We start from the raw sequence: 17,752 nt of genomic DNA, 5'->3' as shown, positions 1-17,752 counted from the left end.
AACAGTGCATATTTTTAGCACTGATCAATTTAATAATGTCAGTAGTTCCCAAAAAAGTGTCAAAAGTGTCAGCTAGGTGTCTGATTTGTCCGCCGCAATGTTGCAGTCCTGCTAAAATTTACTGATTGTTGCCATTACTAGTAAAAATAAAAAAAATGCTATAAAAATAACCCAAAGTTTGTAGCGCGATAACTTTTGCGCAAACCAATTAATATACGCTTATTGGGATTTTTTTTTTACCAAAAATATGTAGCAGATTACATATTGACCTAAAATGACGAAGAAATTAGATTTTTTACATTTTTTATTGGATAGGTTTGATAGCAGAAAGTAAAAAATATTTTAATTTTTTTTCAAAATTGTCACACTTTTTTTGTTTATAATGCAAAAAATAAAAAACGCAGAGGTGATCAAATATCACCAAAAAAATCTCTTTTTTGGGGAAAAAAAGGACATCAATTTTATTTGGGTACAGAGTCGCATGACCACGCAATTGTAAGTTAAATGAACGCAGTGCCGTATCGCAAAAAATGGCCTTGTCATTAAGGGGGTAAAACCTTCCAGGGCTGAAGTGGTTAATAGTACTAATGAAATATTTTTGAAGGTTTTGTTTTCATGCAATAATGTTGTTTGTAAATGACGTGGTTTATGCCTTATATAATTTGATGCATACTTATATAAAAACTTTAAATATTACAAAAATGCTGTATGACCTGCAGTAAAAAATTGTTTTCAAAGATAAATTCTCCCTCTGTGATAGAAAACAGTGAAGGTAAACTACGTATACTGCTGACCTACTCCAAGAGACCCCTGATCTCTTTATATAGAGCACCTATCACTGCCCAAAGCTATCACAAGGGGTGTTTGTTCAACCCTTGTGAAAACCAAAAAAATTAAATAATTATTTTTTTAAAGTATAGAAAAACTAAATTTAAATCAAATAAAAAAATATATTAAAACACCCCCCCCCCCCCCCCCGTGCTCACTCGCAAGTGCAAACTCACGTGCATATGTAAACAGCGATTGCCCCCACACATGTGAGGTATCCCTGCAAACATCAGGGTGAGAGTGATAGTTCTAGTGCTAGGGCTCATGTTTAACTCTAAACTGATAACCTATGCTTGCTTTTAAAGCATCCCATATAGATATTTTTAGGTACTGTAGTTTGTCACCGTTTCACAGACATGCACAATTTAAAATTTTGACATGTTTGGTATCTATTTACTTGATGCACCATTATCTTTTATATTTTTTTAAAAAATGTGGTATTATATTGTGTTCATATGCACTAAAATTCATGTAAGCGCATCTTTTCCTGAAAATTTGCATTTGATAAACAGCTGCACAAATACCTTGCTATATAAAAATTGCAACAACCACCATTTTTTTTTCCAGGGCCTCTGCTTTCAGAAAATATGTAATGTTTTCGGGTTCTAAGAAATTTTCTAGTGAAAATATGCTGATTGTAACGTGTATGCAAAAAATGTCAAAACCACCCCAGACAGCGAGTGGTTAAACATGTTTCAGATATGTTCGCTAGATTATACTAGATAGTTTACAGTAATTTCAACATAGGCATTCAGCTAAGCAGACTCTCTTCTCAAAGCCATTTTTTGTTCTTGTTTCTAGATCCTAGCACGTTTGCCTCAGAACTTCATAAAAGAAGGCTACATGGAGAAGACAGGACCAAAGGTAACAATAAAAAAGGGAATTATATCAGGTGTAATAATTACAAAATTCTCTATCAGTTGAAACTCTGCCGAGAACATCTAGTATTTTTTAGGGCTATAAAACTTGTCAGCGGGCAGCCTATTGGGTTGGTGTCACAATGAGGAATTCCAGCTTCATAACAATATGAGATGTAATGCTCTCTTATGCCGCGTACACACGATCGGAAATGCCACCAGCAAAACTCCGATGAGAGCTTTTTGTTGGAAAATGCGACCGTGTGTATGCCCCATCAGTCTTTTGCTGGCAGAATTCCAGCCAGCAAAAGATTGAGGGCATGTTCTCTATTTTTCGGTCAGGAAAAGTTCCTACCTGAAAATGCGTTTGTCAGTTTGCAAAAAATCACGCATGCTCGAAAACAATTTGACGCATGCTCGGAAGCATTGAAAATGAAACAACTTCATTTTCTCGGCTCGTCTTAGTGTTGTACGTCACCGTGTTCTTGACGGCCAAAAGTTCAGAGAACTTTTGTGTGACCGTGTGTATGCAAGGCAAGCTTGAGCGGAATTCCTTCGGAAAAACCATCCAAGTTTTTTCTGACGGAAATTCCGTTCGTGTGTATGTGGCATTAGACGATCACACATTCAGCCTCACTCTGTGCAGAGATTTTCCAGCTCTGGGACAATAATCTAAGCACCAGTAAATTTAGAATGATTGTCACTGGGGCAGGTTAACTGAACGGTTAAGGCCCCACTCACATCTGTGTGGTGTTTTTTCCACATCTCATTATTATGCACGTTTTACACACGTTTTTAGGCGCACTGCCATTAAACTCTATTGGAATGCACATTTTCATGAAAGAGCATTAAAGTCCTGCATGCTGCATCTTTGGTGCGCTGTCATAAAACGCATGTTCTAATAAGTTTAACAAGTTTAATGACTGCTCACCTAGAAACGTGTGTAACATGTATAAAGGCGTGAATCAGAAATACTGCACTGAACAGGTATGAATCTGGCCTAACTCTTTACATACACATAGTAGTTGCCACCATGTGCTTCAACAGAAACATGCACACTTCACAGCATTCACTGCAATTCTTACCTTTGCAAAATGCCCGCTTCAGTTTCTGCCACGCCCAGACATTATTATGCTCACCCCACACACTCTTATGTCAGTAATCTTGAGCACATCTGTGTGTCAATATGACAAGGTTTCACAATACGGCAACCAGGATATTATTTAACAATATGATATGGACAGTAGTGTATTTAGGTTTTGTGCTGCCCTAGGTGTGACTAAACTCGTGCACCCCCTAATTTAAATATGACACAGCCCTTCCTGTCAAGGCCACACCCCTTGCTGTTTAAGACCCGCCCTGAAATTTTCGAGTGGGGACACTAGTTCTGAGGGCCTGGGGGGGGGGGAATGGATTCTCTTAATTTGAATAGATTTCCTCTCACTTCCTGTTTGGCTATGGAGCAGGAAGTTAAGGGAAATCTCTGCAATGGGACAGAGATGGTAAAAAAATAAACTGAAAGGGGTTATAACCCTACTTTACTCTATCCAAAATGAAAAAAAAAAGTGTTCGCTATAGTTCTACTTTAAGCACAAATTTCTGATAATTTTATGGAGAGGACTAAGAAGATATAACTATGCCAATGGTGCAGCAGAAAACATAGCATAGTGAGGAAGGTTTGTGGTCCAGGATGATAGGACAGTCAAAATTAGAAGCGCCCCCCCAACAGTTGCGGAATGCCGGCCGCCCACATACCGGAAGCAGTGCGGCCTCTTTATGGGGACACTAGACTAATTTGCCTCTCAGCCCAGTCCACACCATAAGACTGGCGCTACACTAACAGTATAGCGCAAGCCGGCGGGGACTCTTTCCGTGCTTCCCCCCTGCAAAGTGCTGCCCTAGGCCTTGTCGGCCTAGGCAAGGATTTAGCGTTGGTTATGGATCTCATGCATATTGCTCTCTTGGAAAATCCAACGTGTTTTATTAGTCCTCTGGACCTTGTATCATAGGCATGTTCAATATCTAGCTAACTGGCGTCTCCTTAAACATCAATGTAACCACTTTTTAGAAAGGTGACCTTATTACAGCAAGAATTATCGCATATGGATAGGGTTTGGCTTTGGTTGTTTGGTTAATGTAAAAAAAAACAGACTCACAGATGTCTATTGCTCCTAGACTGTTTACTACCAATTACGAAAAGCTATTCACAACTTGGCTTCATTAACAGTCTTTTGCAGGCCCTACTAGTGGAAGTTCATGACATTTCTTCTTTGTTAATTGGGATTTAGGCTGGGTCCACATATATGCGATTTGGATGGGTTTTGAACTGCATTCAAATTGCATAGCATGTAAATGTGACCAGCTTTCAATGGAGCCGGTTCACACATATGCGGTGCGGTTTTAAAAAGGGTCCTGTGCGTTTTTGGGCCCGGTTCAGGTGCGAATTTAGGGAAAAATTTGCAAATGAATCTCACCTGAACCGGTGAACAGAAACGCACAAGACTCCGGACTGCAACCTGCAGCTGCATATATGTGAACCCAGCCTTAAGCTGAAATGTTTTTGTCAAACGTGCCACCATACATGGCTGCCAAACATAGACATGAGATTTAAATCTGACCGTTTTTGTTACCGACTTGCAAATTATGGAGAAAACGAGGGTGACATGTTGTTCAGCACCACTCCTTCACTCTCTCTACATAATTTGTTTTTTTCAGACCTCACTATCATCATACCTCCCCTCTTTAGGAGGTCACATGAAGGGATTGAAAGTTCCTTTCTAAAGTAACAGACTTCTGCTGATTCTGCTTGCCGGGACAATCTGTACACATACAGGGCCTCTAGCTCCAATGGAGAAATTAGCTCTTCTCCCCAACAACATGGTTTAACAAGCTGATTGGATTGTGGATAGTGATCACTTACTAATGCTAAGACCTTCAGACAATATATCAATAAATTATAACCATATATGTTAGACTTTATTTCAATGTGCTATCCATTTATAACACATTAGTCACATTTCATTGCTGTTCATTTACATTTGGCGCTACACACTTTTTCTTAAGATTATTTATAAGTTTGATATATTACTTATCTGTGTCAGCTGCCACCCCACCGCAGTGCAGAGATACATCTTTTTTTTTTTCTCTAAACAATTATACAAAGTGACATTTGCAATATTCCAGCATACACACAATTGTACAAAAAACTCCATGAGTCCAGTATATAAGAGATTGTTGATAGTGGAAATCTTTATTTTCTTTGTTATCCACCTTAGTGACCAAAACTGTACACACAGAAAGCTCACCAGAAATCTATGATCTATTGCTAAACAGGTCATATGAGCCAGATGTAATATGTATAACAACCACCAGGCGCCGCTCTCCGTAACTTATGGCTAGAATTTCCAACTCCTCCACTTATGCCAGCCACATCAACCAGGAGTACATAAAACGACCACCTCACCATGCCGCTCTCCTCCAATTATAATGGGAAACTCCAATTCCTCTGTTACTCATCAATGGGTTGAACATAAAAGAAAACATATATGTGTGGCTTTATGTGAGAGGCACAAATTTTCGATGATTATTTATGATTCCTATATGATTATAATTGATATATTTCTGAAGGGAGGTACACATATTCCAGCTGCTTGGGGTGCGAAGGAGAGGACTGTTACAGTGTTATGCCCCGTACACACGGTCGGACTTTGTTCGTTCATTCCGACAACAAAATCCTAGGATTTTTTCCGACGGATGTTGGCTCAAACTTGTCTTGCATACACACGGTCACACAAAGTTGTCGGAAAATCCGATCGTTCTAAACGCGGCGACGTAAAACACGTACGTCGGGACTATAAACGGGCAGTGGCCAATAGCTTTCATCTCTTTATTTATTCTGAGCATGCGTGGCACTTTGTCCGTCGGATTTGTGTACACACGATCGGAATTTCCGACAACGGATTTTGTTGTCGGAAAATTTTATATCCTGCTCTCAAACTTTGTGTGTCGGAAATTCCGATGGAAAATGTGTGATGGAGCCTACACACGGTCGGAATTTCCGACAACAAGGTCCTATCACACATTTTCCGTAAGAAAATCCGACTGTGTGTACGGGGCATTAGAGCGCAGCTTTCTGTATTTACATACAGGTAGTATTGAAGTTTCTGCAGTGCTCACACTGGAAGCAGGTACTGGAGGCATTGACAATAACACGGCAGTGGCAAATTTAAAACCCTCAACCTAAAGGTTAAAATATTGGTACAATTGAAAGGCAATGGGTTAATTTTTGTGCTTGTTACTAAAAATAACAATTTCTATGCTGTTGTGCCAACACAAAGTTGTTTATTTCTACTAACAAGCACAAAACGTAACCCTGTTCCAGCCACTTGTACCAGTATTTTAACCTTTAGGCTGAGGATATATGTTGTTCTTTTTCATGTCACACAACTGCCACGCACTTTGATGATGGCATATGCTTCTTCCCCTAGGATATTCCTCTCCTGATTGATCCACTTGGCTCAGAACCTCACCTAAGCCATAAGGAGAAGCATCTGTTTGCACCAGAAATTGACATATAAAATGTGGAGCTTGTAGTACACAGGAGCACTGGTCAGTGCCCCCTTCAAAGCCCGGCAGCCCCTCTCACACTGTGGCATCCAGAATGCCAGCCCAGGTGGTTTCCTTTTGATCGGGTCAGTCAGGGGTTAACCAAATCACTATTATTGACTCAGGGTGCCTCCTCCTACTTGGTGTCCCAAGTACTGGACTTCTGACATGCCTATCTAACACTGAGGGCTTGTTCACACATATGTCAATACCATGTGTGTATACAGCATTTAGACTCGTTCACACATATGTCAATACCATGTGTGTATACAGCATTTATTCTGCATTTGTAAAGCCTCATAACTGCCCGTCTATGTCTGCCATGAATATTACAATGGTACCACATAGTGCTGTTCACACAGGAGCGGTATCATTGTGTTGTGTCATGTTGTGTTAAAAATTAGGGAGAATGTTGCTTTCATGAGGCATCAACGCTTGCAAGCCAGCCAGCAATACTGCCAGTGCCAGCTAGGAGCAGAGGCACTGAGCATTAAAGCTTTTTGTTTCAGTAAAGTTAGGCACTTTTTCCACTAGAAAACAATGCTTCGACAGGCATTTATCAAGCATTCTTGAAGCTTCTTCGACGCTTCATAAACACAACAAAAACACATTATAAAAACATCATAAATGCCCTAGGAGGATTAATGTATCTTGCTTCATTCTTCATAATCAACACACATGTGAATGAGCCCTTACTGGGTTTAACTGTCAGACTGGCTGCTGACAGTTTTTTCAGGACTTGTGACAGTTTGCAAGATGTTCTTCTTTGGTATAACTGAACACTGCAATGTCATCATGGTAGGTGACTTCCTTGAGCCTCCTTTGCCTGATGATGTCCATTGAGGAGAAATGCGATGGGCAGAGCCTGTGATCAGTGACATCATCACGCACACTGGCTGGACTTGCAGCAGCTTTTGCCTTTGGTTTCAAGCTGTTTACATGCTGAATTCTGCAAATTCTTTGGGGGTAATTTTTGTTATTTAATAAATTGGAAAGCACTTTATTACTACACTATGTGTTCTGCCTTGCATTCTTTTACTCCATCCGTTTACATCTGATGAGCACTGGGGAGTTTGTTTCTTGGAAGAAACACCATAGCTGCATTGTGCTGAAGTCTCCTCTTTGACATCTGCTAAGTGCTGCTGGGCCAGAAACATCATAGCTGTGGGACAGCCAAGCAGGGCTGGCCCAAGACACTGTGCTGCCTGGGTCCAAGCATGAAATGCTTGCACCCAGATTTACATGCAACAGCTGTTTGCCATTGCATGCCGGTTACTAATGTGCATGCGCGAATTAGCGCAGCCATATTGGATATTGGCATATTTGCCAGTTCTTCTCTGTAATTTTCCCTGACAGGCAGGGTAGAGTAGTACATGGACAGGCTAGGGCAGTATAGGGGCAGGCTGGGGTAGTATATAGACAGGCTAAGGCAGTATAGGGGCAAGCTAGGGTAGTATAAGGGTAGGCGGATTGGCCCGGAGGGGCAGTTGTCATCATGACACACAAAACTGCTGGAAAAAATCTTGGTTGTCAATTTGCTGTGTGAATAGAACAGAAGGAGAAGGAGCACTTTATTTAATGAGCAATCAATCAAATCCCAATAACATTTACTTGTCCCCAGAATTCCATCCCTGAGCAGCATTTGCCAGCCATCAATCCCCAGAACATCCTCCTCGGCAGAAAGATATCTCCACCCCAAAAGAATTAAACAGCTAGGTGATTCTGCTGTGAAGGACTTCACAGACACAGTGTAGGCCTCATGCACGCTGCAGCTCAAAGAAGCTGCTACTACAGGTATTTGAGCTGTTTTCAGCTTTTACTTCTCTCTGCCTGTTAACTCCCCTCCATGTTAGCCTATGGAAGCTTTGAAATGCGTCACCTGACTTGTCTGCTGACATTATGCCTGGCCTGACTCCGAGTGCGCTCCACGCTAGTTACGAAACTGACTGGCTGAAACCCTGCCACCCGACTTGCAACCACTAGGCTGTAGAACGACGAACCGGTTGTGGTTCAATCTGGGGCATCCACAGTGACTCCAGAAACCATCCTATATACACGCCTGTTTATCTTTCACTTATGTGAGTAGCCATTTGGCTGTTTGTTTATTAAACTCCGGTTGGATTTACTGCTACACTGCCACAGTCTGGCGCACCTTGCTGTTTTTTGCTTTGTCTTCTAGAGTTGCTTTACTCTAAGGCAGTGGTTCTCAACCCTTCTAGTGCCGTGACCCCTTGATAAAATTTCCCAAGTTGTGGAAACCCCCGAACAGTAAAATTTTATTCGTAGCCTGGGTTGTCAACACCCAAGACAAGTACTTTGCGCCCCTAACCCATGGACATTTAGCGCTCCCCGAGTCCCTTCCACTCGTACAGTATTAAAAACTCTTATGGTACACTTTAGGATGTACCACTCTGTGTTCTCCTTTCTTTCTCTTTTATCTCTCTCTCTCTCTCTAATTTCTTGTTTTTTTTCCACCATCCCTCCCCCTAGCTGTCTCTCTTGTTCTCTTTTTCTTTCTCTCCCTTTTTCTTTGTTCCTTCCCCTCTTTTCCTCTCCCTTTCATATATTCTCTATTTTTATTCCTCTCTTACTCCTTGTTGGGGGGTGTGGAGAGAATGAGATGAGTGGCAGTACTGGTAGGGAGTTGGGATGAGTGGCAGTGCTGGTGGGGTGGGGTGGGGGTGGGGGGCTGGGATCAGTGGCAGTGCTGGGGGGAGTTCTGATTAGCCTACTTAGGTGATCTTGATCAAGGTCATCTGCTAATCTGAGAACTGTAGTGGAGACTTTTAATGGCAACTACAATCACAGGTAGTGTTACTCACTGTGTCTCTGGCTTCACTTTGTCTCCGACTTTGTGGTGTCTCGCAGCAGTGCCGCCTATGCCGAAGTCAGGAGATAGGGTCTCTTTCAGTCCCCCTTAACATTCCTCACCAGTCAGCTGACCTCTAGTCTCTCCCCCCCAGCTATGCCGTGAACTGAATGGGCAGCTGTGAAGAGGCTGAGTGGGTGGCAGCAGGCTCCAGGGACAGCCCAGCTGGCCGGCTGCGAAAAGGCTGGGAGAGCAGTGGGGCTTCAAGAACAGCCCAGGATTCGATGACCCCTGGCAAATCGTCATTTGACCCCCAAGGGGGACCCGACCCCCAGGTTGAGAACCACTGCTCTAAGGGAAGCTGCCACAAGTGTTGCTATATTATCATATGGACTTTAAGGACTTTTATACTTGATGGATTTCTATAAGGACTTTCATTTTTAATGTTTTTATTACTGTTGCCTTATGATCCTTGTGTGGTCCTGACCTTTTCCTGAGCCATTCCTTTTTTTTCTCTATTTTCCACTATTCAAACACCTGTAGAAGCGGCTTCTTTGAGCTGCAGTGTGCATGAGGCCTTAATAACTTATAAGGTACAATTGAAAGGTGGAGTCAGGTAAACATAGAATGCCGTAGTCTTTGCTCCTAACCTGTGCCCAGCACCACAGCTTACTGGAAGACACTGGTTTAGGTGTATGCTTCCTGTACACATCTCCCAACTTTTTAAGATGGGAAAGAGGGAGACCTATTAGCAAAAGTATGTAGGCATAGGACACACCCCCTTAAAGGAGAATTACAATGCCTTGAAAAAGTATTCCTACCCCTTGACATTTTTCACATTTTGTCATGATACAACCAAAGACATAAATGTATTTTATTGGGATTTTATTTGATAGACCAACACAAAGTGTCACATAATTTTGAAGTGGAAGGAAAATGATAAATGTTTTCAACATTTTTTTACAAATAATTATCTGAAAATTGTGCATTTGTATTCAGCCCCCTTTACTCTGATACCCCTAACTAAAAGCTAGTGGAATCATTTGCTTTCAGAAGTCACCTAATTAGAAAATAGAGTCCACCAGTGTGTAATTTAATCTCAGTATAAATACAGCTGTTCTGTGAAGCCCTCTTGGGTTTCCCAGCAGGCGCGGGCTGGGAGTTGTAGTCTGCGGTGGATCCGCTCACGGGCTGCAGGCTGGCACGGAGCTGAGCGCAGGAGGAGGAAGGGAGCCATCCAGCCGGACGGACGGAGCTGTGGGAGTTGTTACAGATCCAAAAGTCCCAGTGTGCCCTGCAAACCCACTTGACGGCAGGTTGCTCCTTGAGTAAACATTAATTGATGAAAGTCCACGCCAAGCTACTTGAAGATTCAGCTTTGATCAATTGACGTCAGCATTGCTGATCGTTATGCTGAGAGCCTTGCATCTGATATGAGTTCCTGGAGAAGTTAATGGAGAGAGAATATTATCTGGACACCGCTATTTCAAGACTTGAAGGAGAATTGTTGAGGCGGATATGCAGGATGAGCCTGGGATTATCATTACATGCCTAGTATTTTTAGCCTTTTGGTAAGCAGATCACTTTATCACGTGGTGCTGAGTGCTTTCATACATATGCACTATAGCTGGTGACTGGAATACTCTTTCCTTCTACTTTGGACTCACTATTGTGTTACCATCTTTAGCGCCGCTTTTTTAGACTTAAAACGCTATGTGTGGCAGAAAACTAATACTGCACATCACCCTGAACACACCATCCCCACTGTGAAACATGGTGGTGGCAGCATTATATTGTGGGGATGCTTTTCTTCAGCAGGGACAGGGAAGCTGGTCAGAGTTGATGGGAGGATGGATGGAGCCAAGTACAGGGCAATCTTAGAAGAAAACCTGTTAGAGTCTGCAAAAGACTTGAGACCGGGGTGGAGGTTCACCTTCCAGCAGGACAACAACCCTAAACATACAGCCAGAGCTACAATGGAATGGTTTAGATCAAAGCATATGTATGTATTAGAATGGCCCAGTCAAAGTCCAGACCTAAATCCAATTGAGAATCTGTGGAAAGATTTAAAAATTGCTGTTCACAGACGCTCTCCATCCAATCTGACAGACCATTAGCTATTTTGCAAAGAAGAATGGGCAAAAATGTTACTCTGTAGATGTGCAAAGATGGTAGAGACATCCCCAAAAAGACTTGCAGCTGTAATTGCAGCGAAAGCTGGTTCTACAAAGTATTGACTCAGGGGGCTGACTACAAATGTACGCCACACTTTTCAGATATTTATTTGTAAAAAATGTTGAAAACCATTTATCATTTTCGTTCCACTTCACAATTATTTGCCACTTTGTGTTGGTTTATCACCTAAAATCCCAATAAAATACATTTACGTCTTTGGTTGTACAATGACAAAATGTGGAAAATTTCAAGGGGTATGAATACTTTTTCAAGGCACTGTATACAAAAAAAAATGATTAGTTAAACCCACAAGTGCTTTTATTTATTTTTTACCGATACCATTCCTTTATACTGGATTTTTAAATGTACAAATGCAGCAATGTAGACATTGGATGAAAGGTTTAGCCCTGGGAAACACTTTTTGAAAGATAAAAGGTTGCATTTTATATAAGACTATATAGATCAGACCAAAATGAGGGACAGATGAGGATGAAAAAGGGACAGAGGGACTTTGTTCCAAATCAGGGACAATTCCTCGAAATCAGGGACAGTTGGGAGCTATGCCTATATCATTTCCTACAGCATTCCCATACACAGTGCACGCCTGAAAGCAGTACATTTTTTCGACCTGTCATTTGCAGGGTTCTTGGCAAAGGTCAAAATTGCTTGCAAAGCACTCTAAAAAAACACAAGTAACATATAAGTTTGCCTTTAGAAACATGATGACAACTGTGCAATGGACACCTCTGTTACTCTAATCTTGCCTCATCCCAAGCTTGTACAGGCCCATAGATCGCCAGGAAAGGCACATCTTTAAGGAACCCCCTTTTGGAATACACTCCTTGTGAACACGGTATGCCCTGTGCATGTGACACCCTCTTTAGCTATCCAACACTACTGCAGCAGCCTTTATAGGGGGAGAAGGGGGAGGGACAGTAGGTGATGTGGAGCACAGAGGGCCTCAAGCTTATTTACTTGAACATCCATCTATCCATTCTCTTAAGGGTCATGCTGTAATTCAGGATGCTGAAATCGGTACTATATACAGCCTTGGTTTTCTGATGGCTTGACAATAATAGTTGATAAGGAAGCAGAGCTCATTTTGCTTGGACCATAGTGTAAGGCACTGGCGCTGCTTTAGTATTACAGTTGTGAAGTAACCACTAAAAACACTTTGCATTTAATACTTTGAATTGCTGATTAAGAACAAATATGCAGCAGAAGAGGCCAAAACAACGGAGCTGTATTTGTTTCATATCAGTGATCATACTATTAAAGTCATTAGGTAAGTATGTCAGTCAAGCAGCTATCATTTTGGGAAAGAAACATTAGCAATAGCTACCTCCATGTTTCTTTAGCACAGGAAAGAACAAGGGATCTAAGGCACTTGCTTTAAGTCTGAAAACCAGAAAAGCCACAACAAAAATGTTTTTTTTGGTCACTGGTCAATGGGTAGGAGTTTGATGGTTGGGGTAGAGCAACTTTTTCTCAGCCAGGGTTCTGTAGAATCTAACAGATCGTCCTGAAGTTGCTTGCCGTTGCATGATTAGCGGTAAATTGATGGCCTGCCTACAATGATCACCAATGCAAGGGGCAATTTTCCACTGGTCACCAATGTAAAGCGTCACTTTGACATTAACCACTTATGCTATTGGACACCACAATTTTCATTGATTGCTCTTTTTCTGTTATTATTATTTATTTCATTGAAGCGTTTTAATGAAAATAAACAAAGTGATCTGCCCTTAACTCTCATTCACATTGAAGCGACTTGTCATGCAATTTGACAGGTAAAATCGCATGACAAGTTGCACCCTATTGTCAGCAATGGACTGTTCAAATTGGTGAGGCACCGAGTTTGCGGTGCTGCATCGATTTTAAAAAGTAGTTCCTGCACTACTTTTGGGGATTTTAGGTGCGATGTGCATAGACATCTGCGCATAAAGCCGCACAAATGTCTTCAAAGTCACACCTAAAATGGCACTGACATACAGCTTTGAAATTGTGAAGTGGCACGGTTTCAAAGCAGCATTCAATGTGAATGAGAGCCTATTCTTTCATTTAAAACACAACTTACTAAGCATGCATGTTACATGAGCTGAAGGTACAATCATGTTTAGCAAGCGTTCCCAAAGATTTGGAAATTGTTTCAAGGTTACTTGGGGGTTAAAAAGTTGAGAGAGGCTGTAGCAGAATGTCCATATATTCATGTGCCCTAACTTCCCTGCAGTCCCAAGTGGAGCCTAGTCCTACAATCTCTTGGGGTGCTAGGATTACTGTGGGTGCAGTGTGAAAAATCTGCTGCTTCTGTAATCAGATTTGTAAGTCCTGTGTCAAGAGAAACAGAATATCATTGACATCTGAGGTTTACTTTAGAAATTTACAGATCCCAGAAACAACATATATGTGCTGCTATGAGAAAGTATAACAATTAGGTTATAGTGAAAAGGGACTAAAGGAATCAAAAAGCCCTCCAACTTAATCAGTGGGCATTCACACTGTAGAATACTTACATAATATCTTCCAGTATTATGTTCAGCGATTTCCGAATGCAATTAAAAATCCAGTTAGGTTCTGAATCCCATATATAGTCAGGTCCATAAATATCGGGACATCGACACAATTCTAATCTTTTTGGCTCTATACACCACCACAATGGATTTGAAATTAAACGAAGAAGATGTGCTTTAACTGCAGACTTTCAGCTTTAATTTGAGGGTATTTACATCCAAATCAGGTGAACGGTGTAGGAATTACAACAGTTTGTATATGTGCCTCGCACTTTTTAAGGGACCAAAAATAATGGGACAGATTAACAATCATCCATCAAACTTTCACTTTTTAATACTTGGTTGCAAATCCTTTGCAGTCAATTACAGCCTGAAGTCTGGAAGGCATAGTCACCACCAGACACTGGGTTTCATCCCTGGTGATACTCTGCCAGGCCTCTACTGCAACTGTCTTCAGTTCCTGCTTGTTCTTGGGGCATTTTCCCTTCAGTTTTGTCTTCAGCAAGTGAAATGCATGCTCAATCGGATTCAGGTCAGGTGATTGACTTGGCCATTGCATAACATTCCACTTCTTTCCCTTAAAAAACTCTTTGGTTGCTTTCGCAGTATGCTTCGGGTCATTGTCCATCTGCACTGTGAAGCGCCGTCCAATGAGTTCTAAAGCATTTTGCTGAATATGAGCAGATAATGTTGCCCAAAACATTTCAGAATTCATCCTGCTGCTTTTGTCAGCAGTCACATCATCAATAAATACAAGAGAACCAGTACCATTGGCAGCCATACATGCCCACGCCATAACACTACCACCACCATGCTTTGGATCATGAGCAGTTCCTTTCCTTCTCCATACTCTTCTCTTCCCATCACTCTGGTACAAGTTGATCTTGGTCTCATCTGTCCATAGGATGTTGTTCCAGAACTGTGAAGGCTTTTTTAGATGTTGTTTGGCAAACTCTAATCTGGCCCTCCTGTTTTTGAGGCTCACCAATGATTTACATCTTGTGTTGAACCTTCTGTATTCACTCTGGTGAAGTCTTCTCTTGATTGTTGACTTTGACACACATACACCTACCTCCTGGAGAGTGTTCTTGATCTGGCCAACTGTTGTCAAGGGTGTTTTCTTCACCAGGGAAAGAATCCTTCGGTCATCCAGTTGTTTTCCGTGGTCTTCCGGGTCTTTTGGTGTTGCAGAGCTCACCAGTGCTTTCTTTCTTTTTAAGGATGTTCCAAACAGTTGATTTGACCACACCTAATGTTTTTGCTATCTCTCTGATGGGTTTGTTTTGTTTTGCCTAATGATGGCTTGCTTCACTGATAGTGACAGCTCTTTGGATCTCATATTGAGAGTTGACAGCAACAGATTCCAAATGCAAATAGCACACTTGAAATGAACTCTGGACCTTTTATCTGCTCCTTGTAAATGGGATAATGAGGGAATAACACACACCTGGCCATGGAACAGCTGAGCAGCCAATTGTCCCATTACTTTTGGTCCCTTAAAAAGTGGGAGGCACATATACAAAACTGTTGTAATTCCTACACCGTTCACCTGATTTGGATGTAAATTCCCCTAAAATTAAAGCTGAAAGTCTGCAGTTAAAGCACATCTTGTTCATTTCATTTCAAATCCATTGTGGTGGTGTATAGAGTCAAAAAGATTAGAATTGTGTCAATGTCCCAATATTTATGGACCTGACTGTATGCTTTAGGCACCCTGCTGGAGTCAAAGATTTCAAGAAAATTAGGATTCCATTGTAAGCTGCTTGAATAAAATCATAATAGTACTGATCATTTAACAATTATATTTTTGGGAAATATATAGTATTGATCATTTAACAATTATAATTGTTGGAAATATAGCTTTTTTTGCGGTCGGTACATTATATTACAAAAGTGCTAAGAAGGTATCTCATGTTTTGTTTTTGTAGCCAACTGATGCATTTAAGAAGAGGTGGTTTACTCTGGATCAACGAAGGCTCATGTACTTCAAAGACCCCCTGGTAAGATCTTCAGTTGTATTATAGCTGCTAAATTAAGTAGAAAACACTGTACATTGTAAATGTTTTATACATTTTAGCCTATGCTTGTTTTCAGATTTGATTGTGTCCGGTCCTCACATTCAAAAAAATATTGTGCCTTTTCCTTTGGACTCTCTTAGGGCCCTTTCACACTGGGGCGGTTTGCAGGCGCTATTGCACTAATAATAGCGCCTGCAAACCGACCCGAAAGTGCCGCTGCTTTAATTCCAGTGTGGAATCCCGACGGGATAAAAGTCCTGCCAGCAGCATCTTCTGAGCGGTGAAGGAGCGGAGTGTATACCGCTCCTTCACCGCTCCTGCCCATTGAAATCAATGGGACGGCGCGGCTATACCGCCGGCAAAGCGCCTCTGCAGAGGCGCTTTGCGGTGGTTTTAACCCCTTCTCAGCCGCTAGCAGGGGGGTAAAACCGCCCCGCTAGCGGGCCAATACCGACGGTAAAGCGCCGCTTACAATAGCGGCGCTTTACCGCCGAAAACGCCCCCGCCCCAGTGTGAAAGGGGCCTTACTGTTTTAGTGCCATATATAAGTGAAGGTGTCATTTTTTCCTTTTTTAAAACAAATCAAATGTTCAAGGCATGTCAGAAGAGCACTCATAGGATGTGAATCACAGCACTGTCTCATTACATGATCAGCAGAGATAGCTGTGAGACATCCAGAATTGCCACCAGTGGCGGCTGGTGAAGTTTTAGGATGGGGGAGTGCCAGACTCCGCCCTTCCTTTTTGACCCCTTCCACTTGGTGAAAATGGGCGCGGTTTCAGTGAAATAGTGGGCGTGGCTTAAATGGTGTGGCTCTAAGGGGGTGTGGTTAGCGTCTGAGATGAACGAGGGATGGAGGGAGAGGGAGGGACAGCAGGCCCAGATCCTATACAACAATAGAAATATGTGTATTCTAGAAAGTTTAACAATCAGCAGATAAAGATTCTCCAAACATCTGGTGTTAGCACTTCAATCATTCTGATACCATGGTTGTTATGGTGTCAGGATGATTGAAGTGCATTATTTTTATTATTACATTGTAATATAAAATTAAATCATTCAACTCCCCATAATGCAGAATCAGTGGGAGCCCCAAGTGTGTCACCTGCCACCAGATGCCATCAGGTGTCCCCAGCGGAGTCCGTCCTTACATCAGGTTCCCCCAATGGAGTCCGTTATTACATCAGGTGCCCTCAGAGGAATCCATCCTTACATCAGGTGCCCCCAGCGGAATCCGTCCTTACATCAGGTGCCCCCAGCAGAGTCCCTCCTTACATCAGGTGCCACCAGCATAGTCCCTCCTTGCATGAGGTGCCCCAGCAGAGTCCCTCCTTACATCAGGTGCCCCCAGCAGAGTCCCTCCTTACATGAGGTGCCCCCAGCAGAGTCCCTCCTTACATGAGGTGCCCCCAGCAGAGTCCCTCCTTACATGAGGTGCCCCCAGCAGAGTCCCTCCTTACATGAGGTGCCCCCAGCAGAGTCCCTCCTTACATGAAGTGCCTCCAGCAGAGTCCCTCCTTACATGAGGTGCCCTAAGCGGAGTCCCTCCTTACATCAGTGTCCCCATCAGCAGAGTCCCTCCTTACATCAGTGTCCCCAGCGGAGTCCCTCCTTACATCAGTGTCCCCATCAGCAGAGTCCTTCCTTACATCAGTGTCCCCAGCGGAGTCCCTCCTTGCATCTGTGTCCCCGACAGCGGAGTCCCTCCTTGCATCTGTGTCCCCATCAGCGGAGTACCTCCTTACATCAGTGTCATCAGCGGAACCCCTCCTTACATCTGTGTCCCCAGCGGAGCCCCTCCTTACATCTGTGTCCCCAGCGGAGTCCCTCCTTACATCTGTGCCCCCATCAGCGGAGTTCCTCCTTACATCTGCGTCCCCAATGGAACCCCTCTTTACATCTGTGTCCCGAGCGGAGCCCCTCCTTACATCTGTGTCCCCAGTGGAGCCC

The 17,752-nt window shown here is 42.5% G+C and overlaps 1 protein-coding gene across 1 annotated transcript in view; it reads left to right on the top strand.

Annotated features, from left to right (window-relative positions):
- LOC141103215 (arf-GAP with dual PH domain-containing protein 1-like) overlaps positions 1 to 17,752 on the top strand; it is an 88,201-nt gene that overhangs the window by 56,429 nt on the left and 14,020 nt on the right. Inside the window, exons 8-9 of the mRNA XM_073592557.1 lie at positions 1,630 to 1,692; positions 15,713 to 15,784. Of these exons, the coding sequence (XP_073448658.1) occupies positions 1,630 to 1,692; positions 15,713 to 15,784 (135 nt within the window). The remainder of the gene's footprint in view (positions 1 to 1,629; positions 1,693 to 15,712; positions 15,785 to 17,752) is intronic.

This window comes from Aquarana catesbeiana, linkage group LG07, assembly GCF_042186555.1.
Source record: "Aquarana catesbeiana isolate 2022-GZ linkage group LG07, ASM4218655v1, whole genome shotgun sequence".
In the NCBI taxonomy this organism is placed as follows: Eukaryota; Metazoa; Chordata; class Amphibia; order Anura; family Ranidae; genus Aquarana; species Aquarana catesbeiana.
The sequence above is the reverse complement of the archived record's forward strand: the minus strand, read 5'-3'. Positions and strand labels throughout refer to the sequence as shown.